Raw genomic sequence first — 18931 nt, forward strand, 5'->3', positions numbered from 1 at the left:
AGCGACAGGACGAGAGGAAACGGCCTCAAGTTGCGCCAGGGGAGGTTTAGATTGGACGTGAGGAAAAATGTCTTTACTGAAAGAGTGGTTAAACATTGGACCAGGCTGCCCAGGGAAGTGGTTGAGTCCCCATCCCTGGAGGTATTTAAAAGACGTGTAGATGAGGTGCTTAGGGACATGGTTTAGTGGGCATGGTGGTGTTGGGTTGACAGTTGGACTCGATGATCTTAGAGGTCCTTTCCAACCTTAATGATTCTATGATTCTGTGATTCTATGATTGCAGTCTACTTTGGTGAAGAATGTTCAAAGTTTGTTCTCCATCCTCCATATATGGTATTGTAAAGCCATAAATAGCCAAATGCCATCTCATGTGCATTGATGATAGTGAAACTGAGAATTCTTGAAATGTAAAGTGAAGATTCTTTTTGCCTTTTTTTTTTTTAATGTTAAATGTGATCCTGTTGCAGCTTGTTTCTCAAACTCTGCCAGATGAAGAAATTTAGTCCTATCTCTTCAACTAATATAAAAATTGCAGTGGTTGGGAATATAAATTATTTATTGGTCATAAGGTTAATGGGGTATGACAAATCAGGACACAGTAGGTTGAGCCTACTGTCTTTATTCTTTCTTTATTTGGACATCATTATAATGGTAATAAGTACAATTTCCGGCTCTGTATGGTTTATGTTCACAAATACTTTTTTGACATTTCAAAAATATCAAGATTTTTATGATGGACGTCTGGGTGAATTGCTATTACATAGGAGAAAACACTTGAGAATAAAAAAAAATATATAAAAGAGATCAAATGAAGATGAAGGAAAATGTATGTGTGCAACAAAACACTAACAGTTACTTTAACAATATAAATAGTTCACTGCAGTCTCATTGTAATCTCTTCCAATTAGCCTTTTCTCAAAATGATGTTTCTTAAGTGATAGCCTTTATATTCCATTATAATGTTTGACACTAGTTCATTCTTAAGAAAACTTGTTTGCATCACAGAAAACTGTACTTTTTTTTTTTTTTTAATTTTTTTAACTTTTTTTTCCCCCCCCTCAGTCCAAGGCACAAGAACTGACAACAGTAAAAATGTCCAAGTTCGGAGGTGGTATTGGTGCACCAAGCAAAGAGGAGAGGCTTAAAGAAGCTGCGGAAATACATTTAAGATTAGGACAAATTCAGCGATATTGTGAACTAATGGTAGAACTTGGAGAGGTAAAATATCAGAACATTATTGAAGAACAATAAAATATGAAGGTTTCTGAAAACCAGCTACCCTAGCAAAGATGGGGTAGCAACAAAATGGGTCACAAGTCCAGAAAAGAGTAATATTGCTCCAATTATATTATTTTTAACATATGCAGTCTAATGCATAGCTCATTCTTTATTTAACCTCTTGACAAATTTATTTTTAATGGAACAAACATGAAACTAGTTAAAAATACAGCTATTTCTCAAAATAAAATGATCAGGTTAAATGTATTGCTGCTTTCTTCTAGTGGGACAAAGCGCTCTCAGTTGCACCTGGTGTATCGATGAAATATTGGAGAAAGTTAATGCAAAGGTAAGGTAATAAAAATATGATGCTGAATTGTAGCTTCTGTCCATAAAAAGACACAGACAAGTAGGAAGGAAGGATACTAATATCAGTTGTACTTGGCTTTTGTTAGAGCATTCTGGTGATGTTGCTTTTTGTTCATAAAGCTTTGGGATGGAACTGTGGAGGATTTCAACAACGATTTTGTGTACAGGAATCAAGTCAAAAGGGTTGAGCATAAATTGCAAATTTAACTGGAAACTCTTTAGCGCGGTATCCACAGTTTGCAAGTCTTCCGAAGTCTGGAAAGGCAGATGGGTTTCAGTGAACTTTATATGGCTTCTCCATGGTATAGGTGTTAGGTGATAAGTTTAGTGATCAATTATATATGTAGATCTTTCTTGTTTATTTATTCATTTGTTTAATTAGGAGAGCTGATCAGTTAATTCAGGAAGAAAATGATGATGTCATCCCATACTGTATCGCTATTGGAGATGTGAAGAAACTAGTGTCTTTCTTTACTTCAAGAGGCCAGCTTAAAGAGGCTCTGCTTGTTGCACAGGTATTATTACGTACAACAGTGTGGGAGATGTATTTAGCTATTCATTTCTAACTCTGAAGATGACAAGTATATTTAAAAGGCTAGCTCTTCACTTTTGCAAAATGGCTAAATAACGATACCCTACTCTTTACTTTCCTATTGTATTGACCAGTTTTAATGCAGAAATCATAAAAAGGTATCTCATGCTTACAGATTTTAAGCCTGATTCTTCTAAATTGCAATCAAATACCCATAATGAAAACTAATGTATTCATTTTTGAATGGTTGAAGTAGAAGATTAACCTGATTTTCAGCAGTCAATAATTGCCCTTAACATCTAAGACATGTAGGATTTCTCTTGCGTTTTTACTGAGGTCTTGGTTATACTACTTCCTAGAATCTTTGGATGAAACTGCTCAGTTGCAGTAGTAATCGATATAGGAAATCAAACTTTTAAATTAATGCAAAAAACAGTACAAGAGATTACCAAAAGCACGTATGTCCGTTCTGCTTCCTAATATAAACACAAGTTAAAGGGTGCACAAAACATGCGAGACTGATACTTTGTTTCACTCTTTCTCACTATTCCTTTATTCTTTTTGAGTAATTTCGGCATACTTGATATAGTTTGTTAAATAAACTGTCAAGATTTGTCCCTGGTACATTCTCTCATGCCTACCTGTCCTTGAACGTTCAATTGCCTCAGATATAAGAACTTTAATAATGCATGTGAATTTGTCCTTTAGAAATTGTCTGTCTGTATGTTGTTGTTCTTCTAATAGTAGCTGAATAGTGCACAGAATGGAACTTTGAGGTATGCGTAAATTTAACAAGTTATAATGTTTGAACCTTAAAGCACCTTAAAGCTTTACAAAGATCTTCATTTTTCTTGTAAGAGAGACATTGCTGGGGTTGCTTTTATTACAATTCATAGAATAGTCTTTGTCTCAAAGGTTTAATCAGATAATATTAAGCAATAAAATACGAGGACTTTCCTTCTCTTTTAACTGAGCCCTGAGTATTAATGTTGTTATCCAGGCTACACCTTAAAGCACCTGAAAGAATTTCCTTTTAACCCACACTGATCTCTTCTCATTTAATGTTAGAAATAATTTATTGCCAGACACAAAAAAGGTTCAGCTTATGCCACTATATAAACCTTTCCAGATTTGCTGGTATACCTACTGAGACGTATCTATGGAGTTCATCCTTCACTCACAGCCACTTGCTCCTTGGGGTGTAAAAATCAAGGCTGTAGCCCTCACTGTGCATTTTAAGCGTATTCAAATGCTGGAAAAATCCTGTACAAATGCTTAGGAAGGAAGAGGTCTCTTGCTTCTGTTGAATTTCTTGTATGGCTGGATAAAACTAGGCTAAAATTTAGCTATGAATAAGTTCACTGGTTTAAACATTCCTTTGTTATAACTGGGCTTTAGAAGGATTTTTATAGATCTTAGATTATTTTTCTGTTGTTGAAAAATCACATTTCATATTCAGTTTGATTGGTGCATTAATTAATCCTTTTTTTAATTCACTTCTAGGCAGCTTGTGAGGGAAATATACAGATGTCACCACTCTCCACAACAAGTGGATCTTCAAATTCTGGTGGAAACAATACAGATGATTATAATGAGTAAGTTGTTCTAGTTTATATCTAAATCCTCATTTTAGTGCAGAATGTAAAGTCACCAAGGGAGATAAACCTTAGTGGTTTAATTTGGCATCAGCAATGTAGAATTCAACAACAAAATACTACATCTTCTAGTACTTAGTTGATAGAGTTACTAACTAACTGATGCTACACTGAATAATTCCCCCGTTGTGCTGCCTCCTGGAACCAAATGGATTTTTCATATGTATGTATTATAAATATCATTTCATTTGCTTGATATTTAAGGTGCATTCCTATGCACTTAAATATGTTTAAATATGTAGCATATTAACTTAGAGCTTTTGGTAAGTAGAGTAAGATTTAGCATTAACAAGTATCTGTGAGACCCTATGTTTTATGCATCTTCTCCTCCTGAAGCTTCGCTGTTTATCATCAGTGAAGTTTCTGACAATGTACACTAATGGCCATATTTTCATTGTGTGCGCCCATAAAAGAAACAATGCATCTCTCCTTGTTTTAGAACAGTGCTCAAAAACCTAAATTACATTATCAAGTTATATGTGTAGTAACAAAAGCAGCTTGGAGGCTGTGTAGTTACTTCGTTTACATGTGCAGTTTTTGAGCAATTAGATATTTATGCAGACTTCACAGGTACAGAATGAATATTCAAATATTTGATTTTTCTTCTGTCAATCTGAAGAGACGTTTCCATACTGTTGTAGATTTGGGGGAATCTGACCCACCTGAATATGCACCAACATAAGTACTAGATGAAGCTCTAACGGATTGCATTTTGAAAGCTAGTGGTGTCATTATCTGTAAGTCAAATACAGAAATTTTAGGGTACAGAAGCAAATGTGGTGACTTGTACATAAATTAAGAGCCAAAGAACTCCAACCTTTAAGTGACCTTGCAGAATTCATGTTTTGTTCTTGCAGGCTCCTGCACAAGGTCAGTAAAGAACTGGCAGAATGGTATTTCCAGGATGGCCATGCAGTGCTTGCAGCATGTTGCCATCTGGCTGTTGAAAATATAGAGGTAACCTTTTTTTTTGCTTCTTCTCTCTTTAACTATGGAAAGGCCAACATTGACTTCCTTTTCACATCTCCACGTTAACTGTTTTTTAAAATGTATGTACCACATTCTAAAATGTATTACTTATACTTGGTATTTGCTTTGTACATATTTATGTAGAGAGTTTGATCCTTACAATATTGAAGTTAGTAGCAAAAATCCCCTGATTCTATTAAATTCAAGATTTCTCTCATGCACAGGAAGTAGTATGTTGTTATTTAGTTGTATTTTCATATATATAGTATCTTGTTATATTAGAAAATATAAGGTACCGAAGTACCTTACATATATACATATACACTGTTTATGGTGTTTATTTCCATTTACTGTTTATGGTGACTCAAAAGACCCATTCAGAACTGGAACTTCATTGTGTTACAAAGAATGCAATCTCTACCTTGATGAATTTGCAGTCTAAATGGTGAAGTAAATAGGAAAAAAACTTTACCCCCTCAGTACAAAAATAGGGCTGACGTGTAGGAAACATTTTATTAGACTTTCATTTTGTTTGTAGTTTTACAAACAAAATTTTGTTTCTTTTCCTCATTCTCTCTGGATTTTGTTGTTGCTGACCCAACATGTTCTTCCTCCGCTATCCCCCAAAATTAGTAAAATTCCATCTTAATGAGCTGTTCAGAGAGAAAGCAATAATCACTTAATGCCTATATTTCAAAATAGACATGTTTCAAATTGTTGTGTAGTGTCTTATTGTTTAATATTCTGCTATGCCTATCAGCATCTCCAGATGCCCAAAAAGGGTAAGAACAAGGAGAGTCCTTCCTGGTTGTTTTTTTTGGTTTGGTTTGGTTTTTTTGAGTCTCCTTTCATCAAAAGAGAGGGGAAATATGTACTCTGAAAGCTAGTGTCCTTACTTAAGACTAGAAGGAACTGCGATCATGCTTTTTATGTATGATGTGTAATCTCTTTGGTTGAATAAAGGAAGATTCTGCTAAAGGAACTCTTTGGTTATTTAAAAACTGATTAACGTGGTGCAAAATTATTTACTCATTCAAGAGACCCAAATTATATATAAAGTTGCTTTAATTAATGCATATTTTGTCCTTCTGTAAAAAGCAGTCTCATAAGTGAATGTCATATGCTCAACATGGTGAATCCCCAGAAATGCTTGTGTCCCTTAATGATATAATTTTTTCATTGAGCAAGCTTGCGATGGCAAACCTGATTCGTGGAAATGAACTGGAGTTGGCAATCAGTGTGGGTACTGTCTTAGGAGAAAGTGCAGCTCAAGCAACACATTATGCCCTAGAATTACTAGCAAGAAAATGTATGACAGTAACAACATGGTAAGAATTTCTTAATCCGAAGAAGATTTTTTTTTTTTCCTTCCCCCCCCAACAAAATGATAATGGTGTTTCATTCTGAAACTTTTATAGACACCAAGCCACCATGGGTAGGTAGAATAAGAATTGCTGCTTGAATAAGAATTGCTGTATTAGACCTTTGAAGCACAGGGCATACAAATGTTCTGCTTTAATCTCAAAATACATTACGTATGCATTGTAAACGAGAGAAGAGTCATTGTCAAACAGAGTATGAAACCCGCTGAGAAAAAACCTAGATACTTGGGCAATAGGTAGCGTAGGAAGTCCTAGTCTGTACTGAGTAAAAATGGCTGCTTCAGACAAAGTAAGGCCAGAATTTAGTTATAAAGTCAAAAGGAACAGAAGCTTAAGTAGGATCTGTGAAGTGATTTTTAAGTACTTGCTTGAAAAATGTAAAAACCTAAGAGGCTGAGGAATTATTTTATATTGGTATTGGGAATACAAGACAGCTAACAAGATTTAAGGATGAAACAGGATTACTATTTAATTCTTCAGGAGTAGGTAATTTCTCTGTTGCATATAGGGGAAACTATCTCTGCGAAATTTTCTTTTCCTCCTTGTAGTGGTTTTACTTTGAAGGATACAGTTTTGGTCTGGTTTTTGTCTACCAATGAAAAGCAGAAAATCTTCCTAAGATATATTTGGCAGCTGTACAGGTGTTTTGGAATTAACATTTCATAGAAAATGTGTGCACTTAAACAGGTACTGCAATTAAGCATCAGTTTTTCTGCTACAGTTGGTATTTGCTTAAGCATCTAGAGGTAGGCTGAGAGAAACATAGTGGAACTCCTCTCTACAGAGCATTTAGCCTGCCTTAGACAATGAAGCATTGTAGAAAAAGATAAAATAAGAAATGGATGACTTGCTGCTTTGGTTTTGCAATGATTTAGCATGTCTGCATTGCACCAGTTCTAACAGGATTGTTTTGGCAACTCCATCTGCAGCTTTTAAAGTCTCTGAAGCTCTTTCTCTGATCTCCCTGCCTTCATTGTGAAGAGTGAATTTTATGCAGCCTCTGATAGGAAGCACTGGATGTGGAGTTAAGAAAAACAGTGTATATTTTTTCTAGTTCCATAACAAAAGCTTGTTCTGATCTCAGTGCTGTAACAAGTACTTATAATAGTGTGGCATTTACATGTCTGTATATAAAACTTCTGCAAACTTATGGCACGTGTACATTGAAGTCTACATGATAAAATTTTAAATTGGTGTACTGCATATTGCCCAAGTATACATCCGGATTTGTCAGTGGGTTTCATATTGCTATACTGAACACCTAGTACAGCTACACCCTGCAATCCTGCATTCTGATTTGCAGCCATTACAGCATATTTTTCTATTCTGTAGGAAAAGACCAGAGATTCCTGAATCTCTTCATGTTTTGTAATAAAGAGATACTGGCACAGCATAGTACCCCTTGGTCCACTGCATGTGTAAGATCATGTATGGGGAGGCTGGAGTTCAAGGGCCTCTGATCTTTGAAGGGCTCCCTTTTTGTTTTTACTGGTTGTTATGCTTAGGGATATCCATCAGTTGGAAACATTTCATTATAGATACCTCAAGGAATACCGAAAGGACCTTGATGGGTTAGTAATGAAATCAGTTATTGGTGGAATGTTTTTTGGGGTTTGGTTGGTTTTGGTTTTTGGGTTTTTTTTTTTTTTGGTTTTTGGTTGGTTTTTTTTTTAAGTGCTCTAAAATATGAAATCCAAACAAAAAAGTCAAAACTAAGCATTCATGCCCTTCCCCATCTATCCAAATCTACAGCCTTGGGAAAATGTGTGAACACCATTTCCATTTTATTTGTGTTTAGCACCTAAATACTGTTAAAAGCAACCTTTTGCTATTCAGAAGGCTAGTGGTATTTTACATGAGATACTGAATTCTGCATATGCAGACTCAGCCACCTGATTTTGGTCTTTATACTGACAGTGTTTTCAGCTTGATTCTTAAAAAGCATTCCAGGTAATGTGATTTGTAGGCCATTATATGAGGGCCTCTTCGGATTTTTTTAAATAAACATTTGCTTTCAGTTTTTTGGCTGAGCAATTTCTAATCACTTTAAAAAAGTCTTTAAATTGCCTATGAAGATGAGTACATGTGAGTAACTGATCTTGAAAATAGTTTAAGAACTTGTGAAATGTACTATATTCTGAAAGAGCCTTTCTGTACCTTGCAAAAGTGGCTATTGCATGGTAATAGTATACAGATTTTCCAAAGACCTTTTGGCATTAGCTTCTTTAGGTTGTCAAAAGGCATTGGAAAGCTATTTTTTTGTTGTTAAACAAAGTTGGCTAACTTGACCCTCAGATTTGCTGTTGTTGTTTAATTATTTTCTATTAGATTTTTCCTCTGTAAAATAAGAATAGAAAACAAAGTTTTGTTCATTACTGTTTCAATGTCTTCCTTTTAGCTTTCCATCACTTGGATACAGGTATTTTGCTTGTTTATAGAAAGAGAGATTTGAATAGCGTGTGACTTTACTAATGCTAAAAATAAGCTTAAACTAAGTGTTCTAATTTTTTAATTGTGATTAATACTTGAAAGTGGGATAGAAAGCAGTTGCCAATATTGGACAGTGGCGTACTCAAACATTTTTAAGCCAAGGACCGCATTCTGAAAATCCAGGGGAACTCAGCAGGAGTTTTTGCCTTACACAGGAGCAAGTCAGTCTTGTGGGTCACAGGAGAAATGATGTCTGCATGAATAGTCACAGAAAAAACAGAATAATCAGTTATTAAAAGCTCAGTGGAATAATTGTTTCAAAATAATGTGTTAATATTTACATATATTCCCTCCAGCTGCTTGTTGTGTTAAGGAGGGGGTAACAAATGGTAAAAAGTTACAGAAATGTCAGTTTGCTAAAACGCAATTTTCCTTTCAGAAGGATGAAAATAGGTATCACATTCTTTCCTTGTGTAATCTCTCTTTTGTAATGTCACAGAAGCACTAGCCATTCTGGATGACTGAGAGATGCTTTATGCTGATGTCACGGAGCTCTAGAAGCCTGGAAGTTTGAGGATGGTTTCGTGACACAGAGCCACATTAACGTCTTTCCTTCTTTCAAATTGGATAGGTCCTAGTATCCCTTCCCATCCCTGCTCACATATTCTTCCATCTCACTTTGAGTTGGTTCTGATGCTTGAGGATTGCACAGCTGTTTAATTCAACCAACTAAAGCAACAGAAAATTAACACACGACTTCCCAAAAAAGATGACTAGATTAAGCCTCATTTATTGCACCAAAATAGATTTGGAGACTGAGGTTGCTTCTGCTTTTCTTTGCAGTAAATTCTTTATAAAAGGAATGTAAAAGAGAAAACAGAGTTTCCTCCTATTACAAACCATCAAGAGTAACTACATGTCATCTTTTGTTTGTGCAGGGATTTAGCAGCTGATCTTCTTATGATGATTCCTGATAATAAACTGCAGTTAGTAAAACTATGTGCTTTTTATCCTGGATGCATAGCAGAAATAAATGACCTGCATGAAAAGGTACAATGAAAAAGAATTTACCTGAATGCTAACAAGAGGTTATGTATTGCTTTGTTTACTAATTTCAGAAAATTTAAGGCCAAATAAACCTGTAGGATGAATTTGTCACTAACAGTCGTATGTTACATATCCTTTTTTGCTCTTTTAGCCTTCCTTTGACTTTATTTTCAGTGTTGCACAAGAACTTTAGTTCTGTAATTCTACTTTGTGTGTAGTCTTTCCGTGACACGGGTTACTTCCTGAAGTACCTTATGATCTTCAGAATTACCCGTCAGTATGATTTATAACCTCCTCATCGCTGAAGTGCACCCTAATCATGTCTTGGCAGATCAGCTTTCTGTACTATCCTGAATTGTTTTGCATCTTATGCCTGTAACCTCCTGAAATCCCCCCCTTTCCTCTTCAGCAGCAGAAGGGTCTGCTCCACTAACTCCCTTAATGTTCAACTCAGACTGCACATCTATTAAGCAGTAGTAAAAAGTTCAGAAAAACATTAGCAATGGAAACTGATACAGCTTAAATTAAAGTTACAGAACCTTCTCCTCCTGTGTTCTGTGGTCTAGATGGCTTTCTTGATGCACATTATATGCAGGTATGTCCTTCAAACAATGACTTCTTTCAGAGGGAGTTTGATCTTATTGTTATGTGCAAACTTCAGTATTTCTCTGCATTTTACAGAATCGTTTGAACATTACAAGAATTCTTTGGCAAAATCTTTGTTTTCCAGTGTAATCTTCCTGATGTAGAAGAATGTATGCGATTGGCAGAGACAATTCAGGCAGATGGGGATATATTTGAAACCATAAAGTACTATCTGTTAAGCACAGAACCTGAAAAGGCTCTCCCTATTGGCATTCAATACGTGAAAGGTAGGTACTTGGATGAAGAAACCTTTTAAAGCATAAGGCATTTGTATAGCTTGCCTCTTGAGATATTTTTGTTTCCATTTTTCAACAGAACAACTTTGTGGCTCAGATTGGACTTTAGATTCAGTCTGTCCATATCTTGATCTTCTAAGTTACATACGCACTGAACGATTAGTGTTGCATAAATGTAGCGAGTGAGTATATTTTCCTTACTTATAAAAGTGGAAGTTTCATTAAAGGAAATTTTTGGAATTAAAAAAATATAGGTGCATGCTGTTAGTATCATTTTATGTTTACCAGAAGAGGGGTACAAAAAAATTGCAACAAGCAGGCTAGTTCCCAATCTGGAGAATAGAATGTGGAATTTCCCTAAATTTTCAAGGTTTAGCAAGAAGAAAAAAGATATTTTTACTGCTTCTTTCTCTGTGGGGCATTTACAATGGGTGAATCAACGTTGGTCTTATTTGAAGAATCTCACTTTGATCAGCTCTGGTTTCAGTTTCCTGAAGAAAAAGAGCAGTAGTACCACACATAGATGGGTTTTTATGTCAAAGTGTTAAGGAAATTTGAGCTGTCACTCTCAGAATTAACTCTAAAATAGTTGGATAGCTGTGGTTCACCTTTATGGCAGGTGGTTGAAGCGAGGCCTGGGTGCCTGCACAGGTGTACATGTGAGGAACTAAAAAGAACTAAAAGAGTTAAGCAAAAAGCTGTGGCCTTGGCAAAACTGAAGTCCACGCTAGTATGTGGGGCAATTTTATGTACGTTTAGAGTTCTATCTCATTAAAAGGTCTGAGTGAAATTGTTTTTGTAGCTTTACATGATTGTGCTTAATAACTGTGTTGTACATGCTATTTAAAATTTAATAATTGAGATCAATATAAAGCAGATGGAGTCTGTTTCAACAATTACATCACACAGAAAGTAAGCATGATCAGCAAACATATATTCTCCACAAAAGATCAATGGATAAATTAGGTTTTAAAATTATAATTTGAATATGAGTTTGTTTAATGTTTTTGCAAATGCTTGTTATTGTTCATGATTAATACTTGTCCATTTATAGATTTCGGAATGAGTTGCTGATTTTGTGTGGTTACATTGGTGCTTTACTTGCTATCAGAAGAGAGTACAATAGCATTGTACCTGCACTTTACGAGTATACAAGGTAATATTATGTCTTATCTTGACCCAGCCCAATCCAGCTTAGCCCAGCCCACTTGACCTGGCCCACTTGATTTCACTTGGTACGCTTGACTTGACCTGACCCCACTTGTCCCACTTGGACTTGAAAAGAGAAAGATTAAGATCAATAAGATCTTTATCTTATCTGGTAAATAAAATAGGCTTACGTACATACTCTAGTATTCCTTCCTCAGAGTATAACCACGATTGTTTAGTCTTCCTGTCTGGTTTGGTAACAATACTACTATCCAGCTGACTAATTTCCATTTCTCCCTCACAATTTGGGACTGTCAAATCCTCTTGGTTTTGTTACCTGACTTGCTGGGTAGCAAGGCCAGCTCCAAGATGTCACTGATTTCATAGTGCAAGCTGTGTTGCCATTGTTCTAGCTGTCAATTGCTCCACTAGCTGCTCTAACTGACCACTGTAGCTTTGCTAACAATTTCAGCTCATGTAGCTCTTCATCAAGAATAAATGTTGCATATATGTTGTCTGCTCCTTTCACACCTGACTAGAATTGTGAGCTTTCCTACACCTCCTGATACTTTATCAGAATTGCCTACCAAGGATAATCAAACAAAATAAATTCAACATGTCTTAGATCTGTGTGTTTGCCCCTTTTCTTTGACTCCTCTCCATTAGATGTCTTGACAGCACTCCTTTCCTCTTAGCCATCCTTATCTCTGAAACTTGGTGAGAGGATAAGGAAAAGGGAGAAGGACTGGGGGTTTTTTGTTGGGGTGGTTTTTTTTCTTTTCTGAGCCACCAGACTAATGTATGGAAAACAACAAGATGAAATACAAGTTTTTGCAGAAGGGGCTATTCTGATACGGAAATTAATAGATTAGTAACAAGCTGACTCAGTTTGTGATACTTTGGCTGTCAAGCTTAAAGTTTTCCTGGGATTTAAAGAACCACAGAACCATACCGTTCTAAATTTTTTTCTCGGATTGCCCAGTATTTTCAGGATTCATAGATTTTTAGATTCCAGCCCATCTTAAACTGGACACTTAAATGCTTAAGCTGGACATTTTTAAGGCATCCCAACACAAGTGGAAGTTTGCTGAATTAGGTCAGGTAATAACTGTCCCTTGTATTATATTTTGATAAATAAAAAATGCATCCACTGCAAGGGTTTTGAAACTGTTTTCCACAAGTAATCAGGTGAAACAAGGCTGTCCCAGGGCATGTATTGAACCATGTTACTCTAACTGTATTTTTATCATATCTACTATATATAGGCAAAGTGGGCCCTTAATTTTAGTAAAGTTGTCATTATTAAGAAATAAGAGCGCATATAGCCTTAAAATATAGAACAGCCTCAAAGAAAAAAAAATAGAGTTAATTAAAGACAAGAAAGATTAAATAAGATGTAAATAGGGATAATTAAAACCAAACTTAAATGAAAATGTGTACTTTTATATCTAGTAATTTAATATTTTGAAGGTTTAATATAGTGATTATCATGAAGGATCAATTTATTTCCATAAAGCTATTTCCATATCCAATCAAAAATATGTTTATATTACTACCATCTATCTTGTTTTTCTTTTAAGAAAATATTCATTGTTAGAATCAATTTGGACTTTAATTATTTCCATTCCCTTTCAGTCAGCTTTTAAAAAGACGGGAAGTATCTGTACCTTTGAAAATTGAGCGACTTTCTGAGGAACTAGATGCATGGAGAGCTTGTACTCAATTAAACAAGTAGGTGGAAAAATATAAAATTACCATGAATGAGACTATTAGTATTTAAATGCTTAGTTGTAAATACAGTATTTATTTCCTTTGTAAAATCTGAATATGAATGTAAAAAATGAGTACTTGGTGGCTCTTAATTTCTAACACAACTTAAGATGTATAGTTGAAAAACAAGTGTCTTCTGTTCATAGGCCTACCGATGAATTGCCATGCACCCCGCCATCTGAATCGCAGAGGACGGTGTATTCAGTACTCGTATCGCGAATACAAGAGGAGCCTCTGACAGGAATGGTTGGGCCAGACTATGTCACTGGATCAAATCTTCCTAGTCATTCAGATGTTCACATCTCTTGTTTGACAGGGCTAAGGATACAGGTATGGTTTCAGAGAGCTGAGGTGTTCCTTCTCGGTGATAGCATTGACTAGTTGTGAGGTTGTCATAAATCTGAGGTCGCTCCCATCATTTGGGAGGAAAAACGTTTTCCCTGTTGTCACAGTAGCAGAAGTTAAAGAGGACAAGTGCTGACATCTGCTATATAAGAAAGGCTATATAAAGAAGAATTGTCCAGTCAAATAATTGCCCAGTTTCCCAATCCAAAACTTTTTAATTTCCATGGGAAAGAGATTTTCTTTGCCAGATGTTCTGTCTAAAGTGCATGTAACTTATTGCCTACTACCTCACCACAGCTTGAATAAAAACCAGGAAATTATTTATCTTCATCCACATACTAACATTATTCTGTTGTTAGTATTTATCATTATGGAAATGCATACTATGAAACTTGTAATTCATGATTAATTAAAGCCAGATATTAGAAGACTAAATATTCAAATACATTTATTCATCGCTTACATAGAGCTTTATGATCAAAACATAGTAGTCCTTATAACACCTCTTTGGTATATGTTGTTATTTCCATAAAGGGAAAATTGACAGAGCCTGAAAACACTCCTGTCAGGCTCCTGTCTCCAGACAGTGCCTCAGTGTGAATTTACTCTCTTACACGAGGCCGAGTCTGTTTCCTCTGTCCAGTGCAAGGTGCCAACCCAAAGAGTAACAGGTTGTTCAGGGATTAAGAGGGATAGTTTTGCATCAGGAATTGGAGATTGCAAAACACTAGCGGGATTTTTGAGGTAAACAAAATTCACAACTGCGCACCGTCAACTCTAAAAAAACTTGCTGCCAGCACTTCCACATTAGACCAGCGGTCTCTGGCTATGGCTATACTCTCAACATTTGCTGACAGCCATGTCAAACTGCCATTGTTATAATCCATTCAACAAGAATAGCAAATATGGTGTCACCAGCTTGTCACCTACAATATCCTTACTTCTGGATTAGTGAACATTCAGAGTCATTGCTTTAGGCATGCGGATCAGCTCACAAATCACTTAGTTAGTTAATACTAAGGTATAGTAGCCTAATTGCGTGGGTTTAGAAGTTTTAAGTAGCAAGTTTGGAGAGCATAACTCTTTAAGAAGGCACTTAAACTGAATTGCAGCTTTGAGACCATATTTTGTCAAATGAAGAAATTAGCAAATAGCTCTTCTTCCGTCAGACAAATTAGTATTTTGTCCTTTTCATAGTGAACATTTGAAATTATTCTGTGGACTGCATGTAGACTCCATGTTTTGAAACAATTCATGGAGGCATTATATTGTCTTTTTTGTAGATGGGGAAACACACAGATCAGCACAGATAATGACAGACGCAATGAAATATGTACAGTATTCTTAAGGAAAAAACTTGTTACCTTAGTTTCTAATTCAGGCTAAATTTAACTCGAATAATTGACAAACATATATAAAATACCACAATTATTAAAAATCAAACTACAAATTTAAGGATTATGAAATGTTGGGTCTCCAGAGATTTGAATATACGAGTTCACTCAATTTATAATGTGTAACTATTATCAAAGCTTTAAGTTGGTGGGGTACAATTTTTGCACGAACGTAGTGATAGTTGTAAATCAGGTTTTCATGTTCTTCTCAGATAAAACAAAAGGTGCTTTCTGTTGTGGTAGCCTTTACACGATACACGTGTGCTTTCTTTTTCTTTCCCTCCCCAAACATTTTTGCTGTACAGGGTCCAGTGTTCTTCCTTGAAGATGGAAAATCTGCTATTTCACTGAATGATGCTTTGATGTGGGCCAAAGTGAATCCTTTTTCACCACTAGGAACAGGAATACGACTTAACCCGTTTTGATGAGGTGTTTCCCTCTGTACTTTGTAGTGCTTAAAATAACACTCTGGGGGTTAATACTGATTTAACCTTGATCGTCAAAGGACGGAAAGATGGCAGTTAACTCCTTCTGAAGGGCAATTACTTGGACTTTGAAAATTGTAAAATGAGAACAAGAAAAGGATTTCTATACAAATGTTTGTTGATAATCCAAAGAAAAAGTTATTTGAGAATCCAAAGGAAAAAAAAAAGTCCTAATTTCATAGACAGCCATAGACGGTCTTTTTTTTAAATAAGAATAGTGTTGTCAGACAATACAGACATATTTCAGTCAACTGTGTAAACAGATGCCTTGTAAAGGAAGTAAGCAACTATCTGCACATTATCAAAATATTGATAACAAACTGTGAAATCCATAAACACCCTTTCAAATACATAATAATAGAATGACTTTATTGATAGCCACTGCAACCTGGTTTTAGAATGACTGGAATCCTGCGGCTGTTTCACACATTGTCTCCCCCTTGTAATTTTAACGTAATTTTTACACACAGGATTCTATAGCAAAAGTAAAATTTAAGAAGTGCTTAGATGATTTTTTTCATCCATTAGTTATTGTGTTTTAATAGCAGTACAAAGATGTTTACTAATGTGTTGTTTAGATAGGTTTGAATATCTAGATTATAAAATTCTATTTTCTAGTAAGTTCATCTTTGGCAACTGTCCCCCTTATACTTTCACTGGAAGCTAAAATGTATTTATATATTTTTTTTTTAAACAAAGGGTTTGTAAGGAACAAACAGCAAATGTATTGAAATTATTTAAATGTTATGTACATTTAAAACACTCCTCTACTTTTTACATTTTGTATTAGTTATAAATATACATATAGTATGACAGACCAGAAGTAAATACTTGTGCATATATTTTTATTTTTTAAAGCTGTGCTCAAATGGAAAGAAAATTATGGCAATAGAATACTAAGAATATTTAAATTTTAAAGCTGTGTATAGTATGGAATTTGATCATAAGGCAAATCTTATTCGTATTAATAATTATTCTTACTAATAATTCTTATAATCAGAATTACTCACCTGTAGAAAAGATGCCTTGGTGTTATAATTCTTTATTAGCTTAATTGATGGCACACAAGCAGAAGTCTACTTTATCTGTTGTTACATTTTTTGCTGCTGCTTTAAAATAAATTTTAAAATCCTGATAGTTACATAAAATGTAAAGAAGTTGCAATTAAAAATTGGCAAAACTATTTCTAGAGAAACTGTTGTAACAGTGGAAATAACACGTCTCTTTTAGCAGACCCTATCGAACAAAATCCTCAATATATAGGTAAGCAATGCCCTCATTTAACTAGAAATAACAGTGCCACCATGCTGGAAAGGTGGGATGGAGATTAGAAATAAAAAATTCCCGTGGTTCCCCCTCCCCTTTAAAAAGTTAAAATTTCATTCTGTCAGTGTTCTAGAGTATTACTCCAGGGTTTCTGGTATAAGAATATATTGTGCGGGGGGGAGGAAAGCTTAGCTGTTTTGTAACCTGTACAAAAACGTTTTTGTACATACTTGGATGCTGGAACAGAATGACTTACTTTTTGCAGGTATTGTTTGGAAAATGTTTTCCTTTGTTTAACTTGGGGGGAGCTTGGGGAATGAGACTTGGATTTCAGAAATAAAAATTCATAGTTTTTGAAAGACTTTTCCAGCAGTCAGTATCTGATGTGTTGCTTCTGTCAAATGAAAGACTAGCTCTCTTTTAGCACAGAAATTGTACAACCTTGTATGTAAAAGTTGTTAATACAGAGTTGGAGAGCAAAGGTAAGAACTGAACATGCAGCCCCATGACTGATGATTGGGATCTGAAGGATTGACGCAACTGCCACTCTGCTATATTTAAAATCTTTTGCTGTGTCCTAAGGATTTTTACCGATTATTTCACAGTTTAAATACCTGACAATATGTAGTATAACTGCATCAATTTGTTGCACATAAATTGTGCCTTAACATGGAATCTTAGACAAATGTACTCCCTCTTTAAATTAGAGGGTGAGGGTTAAGAACTCTTTCATTGCTGAAATACAAAAATTAAGTCAAAGGGCGCTTTTTATATTGGGAATCCATCAGGTAACAGTCATTGTGAATAAAATGAGGTTGCCTTTTCTTTTAAGGTGGCTGTACCCCATGTGGTGAGTGAGGGGAACATGCAGAAAAGGTTGTAATTGTGTCTACTGCTACAACTGTGGTTGCAACTGTCAAACTATAGATTCATCATTTTCAAAAATAATTTCAGATTGTTTGCTAATGTGTGACTTTATTGTCTGGCACAGCTAGTCAAATACAGATATTTCCCCTTAATATTAAAGAATCCTTTGTCTTCAAATGATTGTTTTGACTCTTCTGTAAAAGTCATATTTCTATGTGAATGAAGAAATTTATCAAGCTATACAGCTAGTGCTTTCCAATTACTATTAAATCTCAGTTAAGTTTAACATCACTTTATCCCTACAAAATCAAATTCGTTGTTCTATTGAAAGAATCTGACCGACGTTACTGACATGTTTATAAGCTTCACAGGCTGCAGTCACATGTGAGACTTTCCTAGGTGGGTTCCCAAACAATACCAAAAAAAACCCCCCAAAACTATCAATCATGCAATAAACTCTTCCCATTGCAAAGACTGCCTTTAAACTGAGATATGACACTTTAAATCCATGTTGTTGAATTTCTTCATTGGGTAAAATAATTTGAATCTAGAATTACAACAATTTAAGACGACACTAATGCAAGAAATTCCCTTCATTCTTTACGCAGAAAACAGAACTAAACTACTGAGTCCAGATACCTTTTTCAGAATAGGCATTAGTTTTTTGGGTTTGTTTTTTTTTTAAACTTGAAGCTTACACATTTATGTAGGAAGGAAATGAAGTCCAGGATCATCTTTGCTCTAGATAAAAATGACTAAAAACAGGGGGCGGGGAATAGATTTAGAAAAGCAGTTGTGAAGACCAGTATGCATTTGCACAATAGGTCAAGATATGAAGACATGAAGTACACTTTCAGATTTAGTGAAAGTTTCACATGCAACAATTATACCTTGTGGCTTCTAATGTTGCATCAGTAACATCTGTGTCAGAAAAATTCCCTGATAAAATAGTAAACCAGCTCTAGGAAGAAATGAAGCTGAAAAGGAAGCAAGGCAATGTTATAAAAACAAGTAAATTACAGTATTGCAGAAATTAAGAAATAATAACAAAAGCTGTATTTTAGAATATGATTATTTCAAAGAGGTTTTCAATTTATTTGCTTAAAAGCAAATTGTTCCCTAACAGACAGTAAACTTTAAATTGCCTTTTGTTGATTATGCAGTCAACACTA

At 35.1% G+C, this 18931-nt stretch overlaps 1 protein-coding gene across 1 annotated transcript in view; it reads left to right on the forward strand.

Annotated features, from left to right (window-relative positions):
• WDR17 (WD repeat domain 17) overlaps window positions 1-15566 on the forward strand; it is a 48505-nt gene extending 32939 nt beyond the window's left edge. Inside the window, exons 17-30 of the mRNA XM_009272344.1 lie at window positions 1063-1218; window positions 1503-1567; window positions 1970-2102; window positions 3623-3714; window positions 4632-4731; window positions 5932-6071; window positions 8524-8544; window positions 9494-9605; window positions 10333-10474; window positions 10563-10665; window positions 11538-11639; window positions 13268-13363; window positions 13549-13732; window positions 15447-15566. Of these exons, the coding sequence (XP_009270619.1) occupies window positions 1063-1218; window positions 1503-1567; window positions 1970-2102; window positions 3623-3714; window positions 4632-4731; window positions 5932-6071; window positions 8524-8544; window positions 9494-9605; window positions 10333-10474; window positions 10563-10665; window positions 11538-11639; window positions 13268-13363; window positions 13549-13732; window positions 15447-15566 (1566 nt within the window). The remainder of the gene's footprint in view (window positions 1-1062; window positions 1219-1502; window positions 1568-1969; window positions 2103-3622; window positions 3715-4631; window positions 4732-5931; window positions 6072-8523; window positions 8545-9493; window positions 9606-10332; window positions 10475-10562; window positions 10666-11537; window positions 11640-13267; window positions 13364-13548; window positions 13733-15446) is intronic.
• The last annotated feature ends 3365 nt before the right edge of the window (window positions 15567-18931 follow it).

This window comes from Aptenodytes forsteri, unplaced genomic scaffold, assembly GCF_000699145.1.
Source record: "Aptenodytes forsteri isolate BGI_AS27 unplaced genomic scaffold, ASM69914v1 Scaffold13, whole genome shotgun sequence".
Taxonomy (NCBI): Eukaryota; Metazoa; Chordata; class Aves; order Sphenisciformes; family Spheniscidae; genus Aptenodytes; species Aptenodytes forsteri.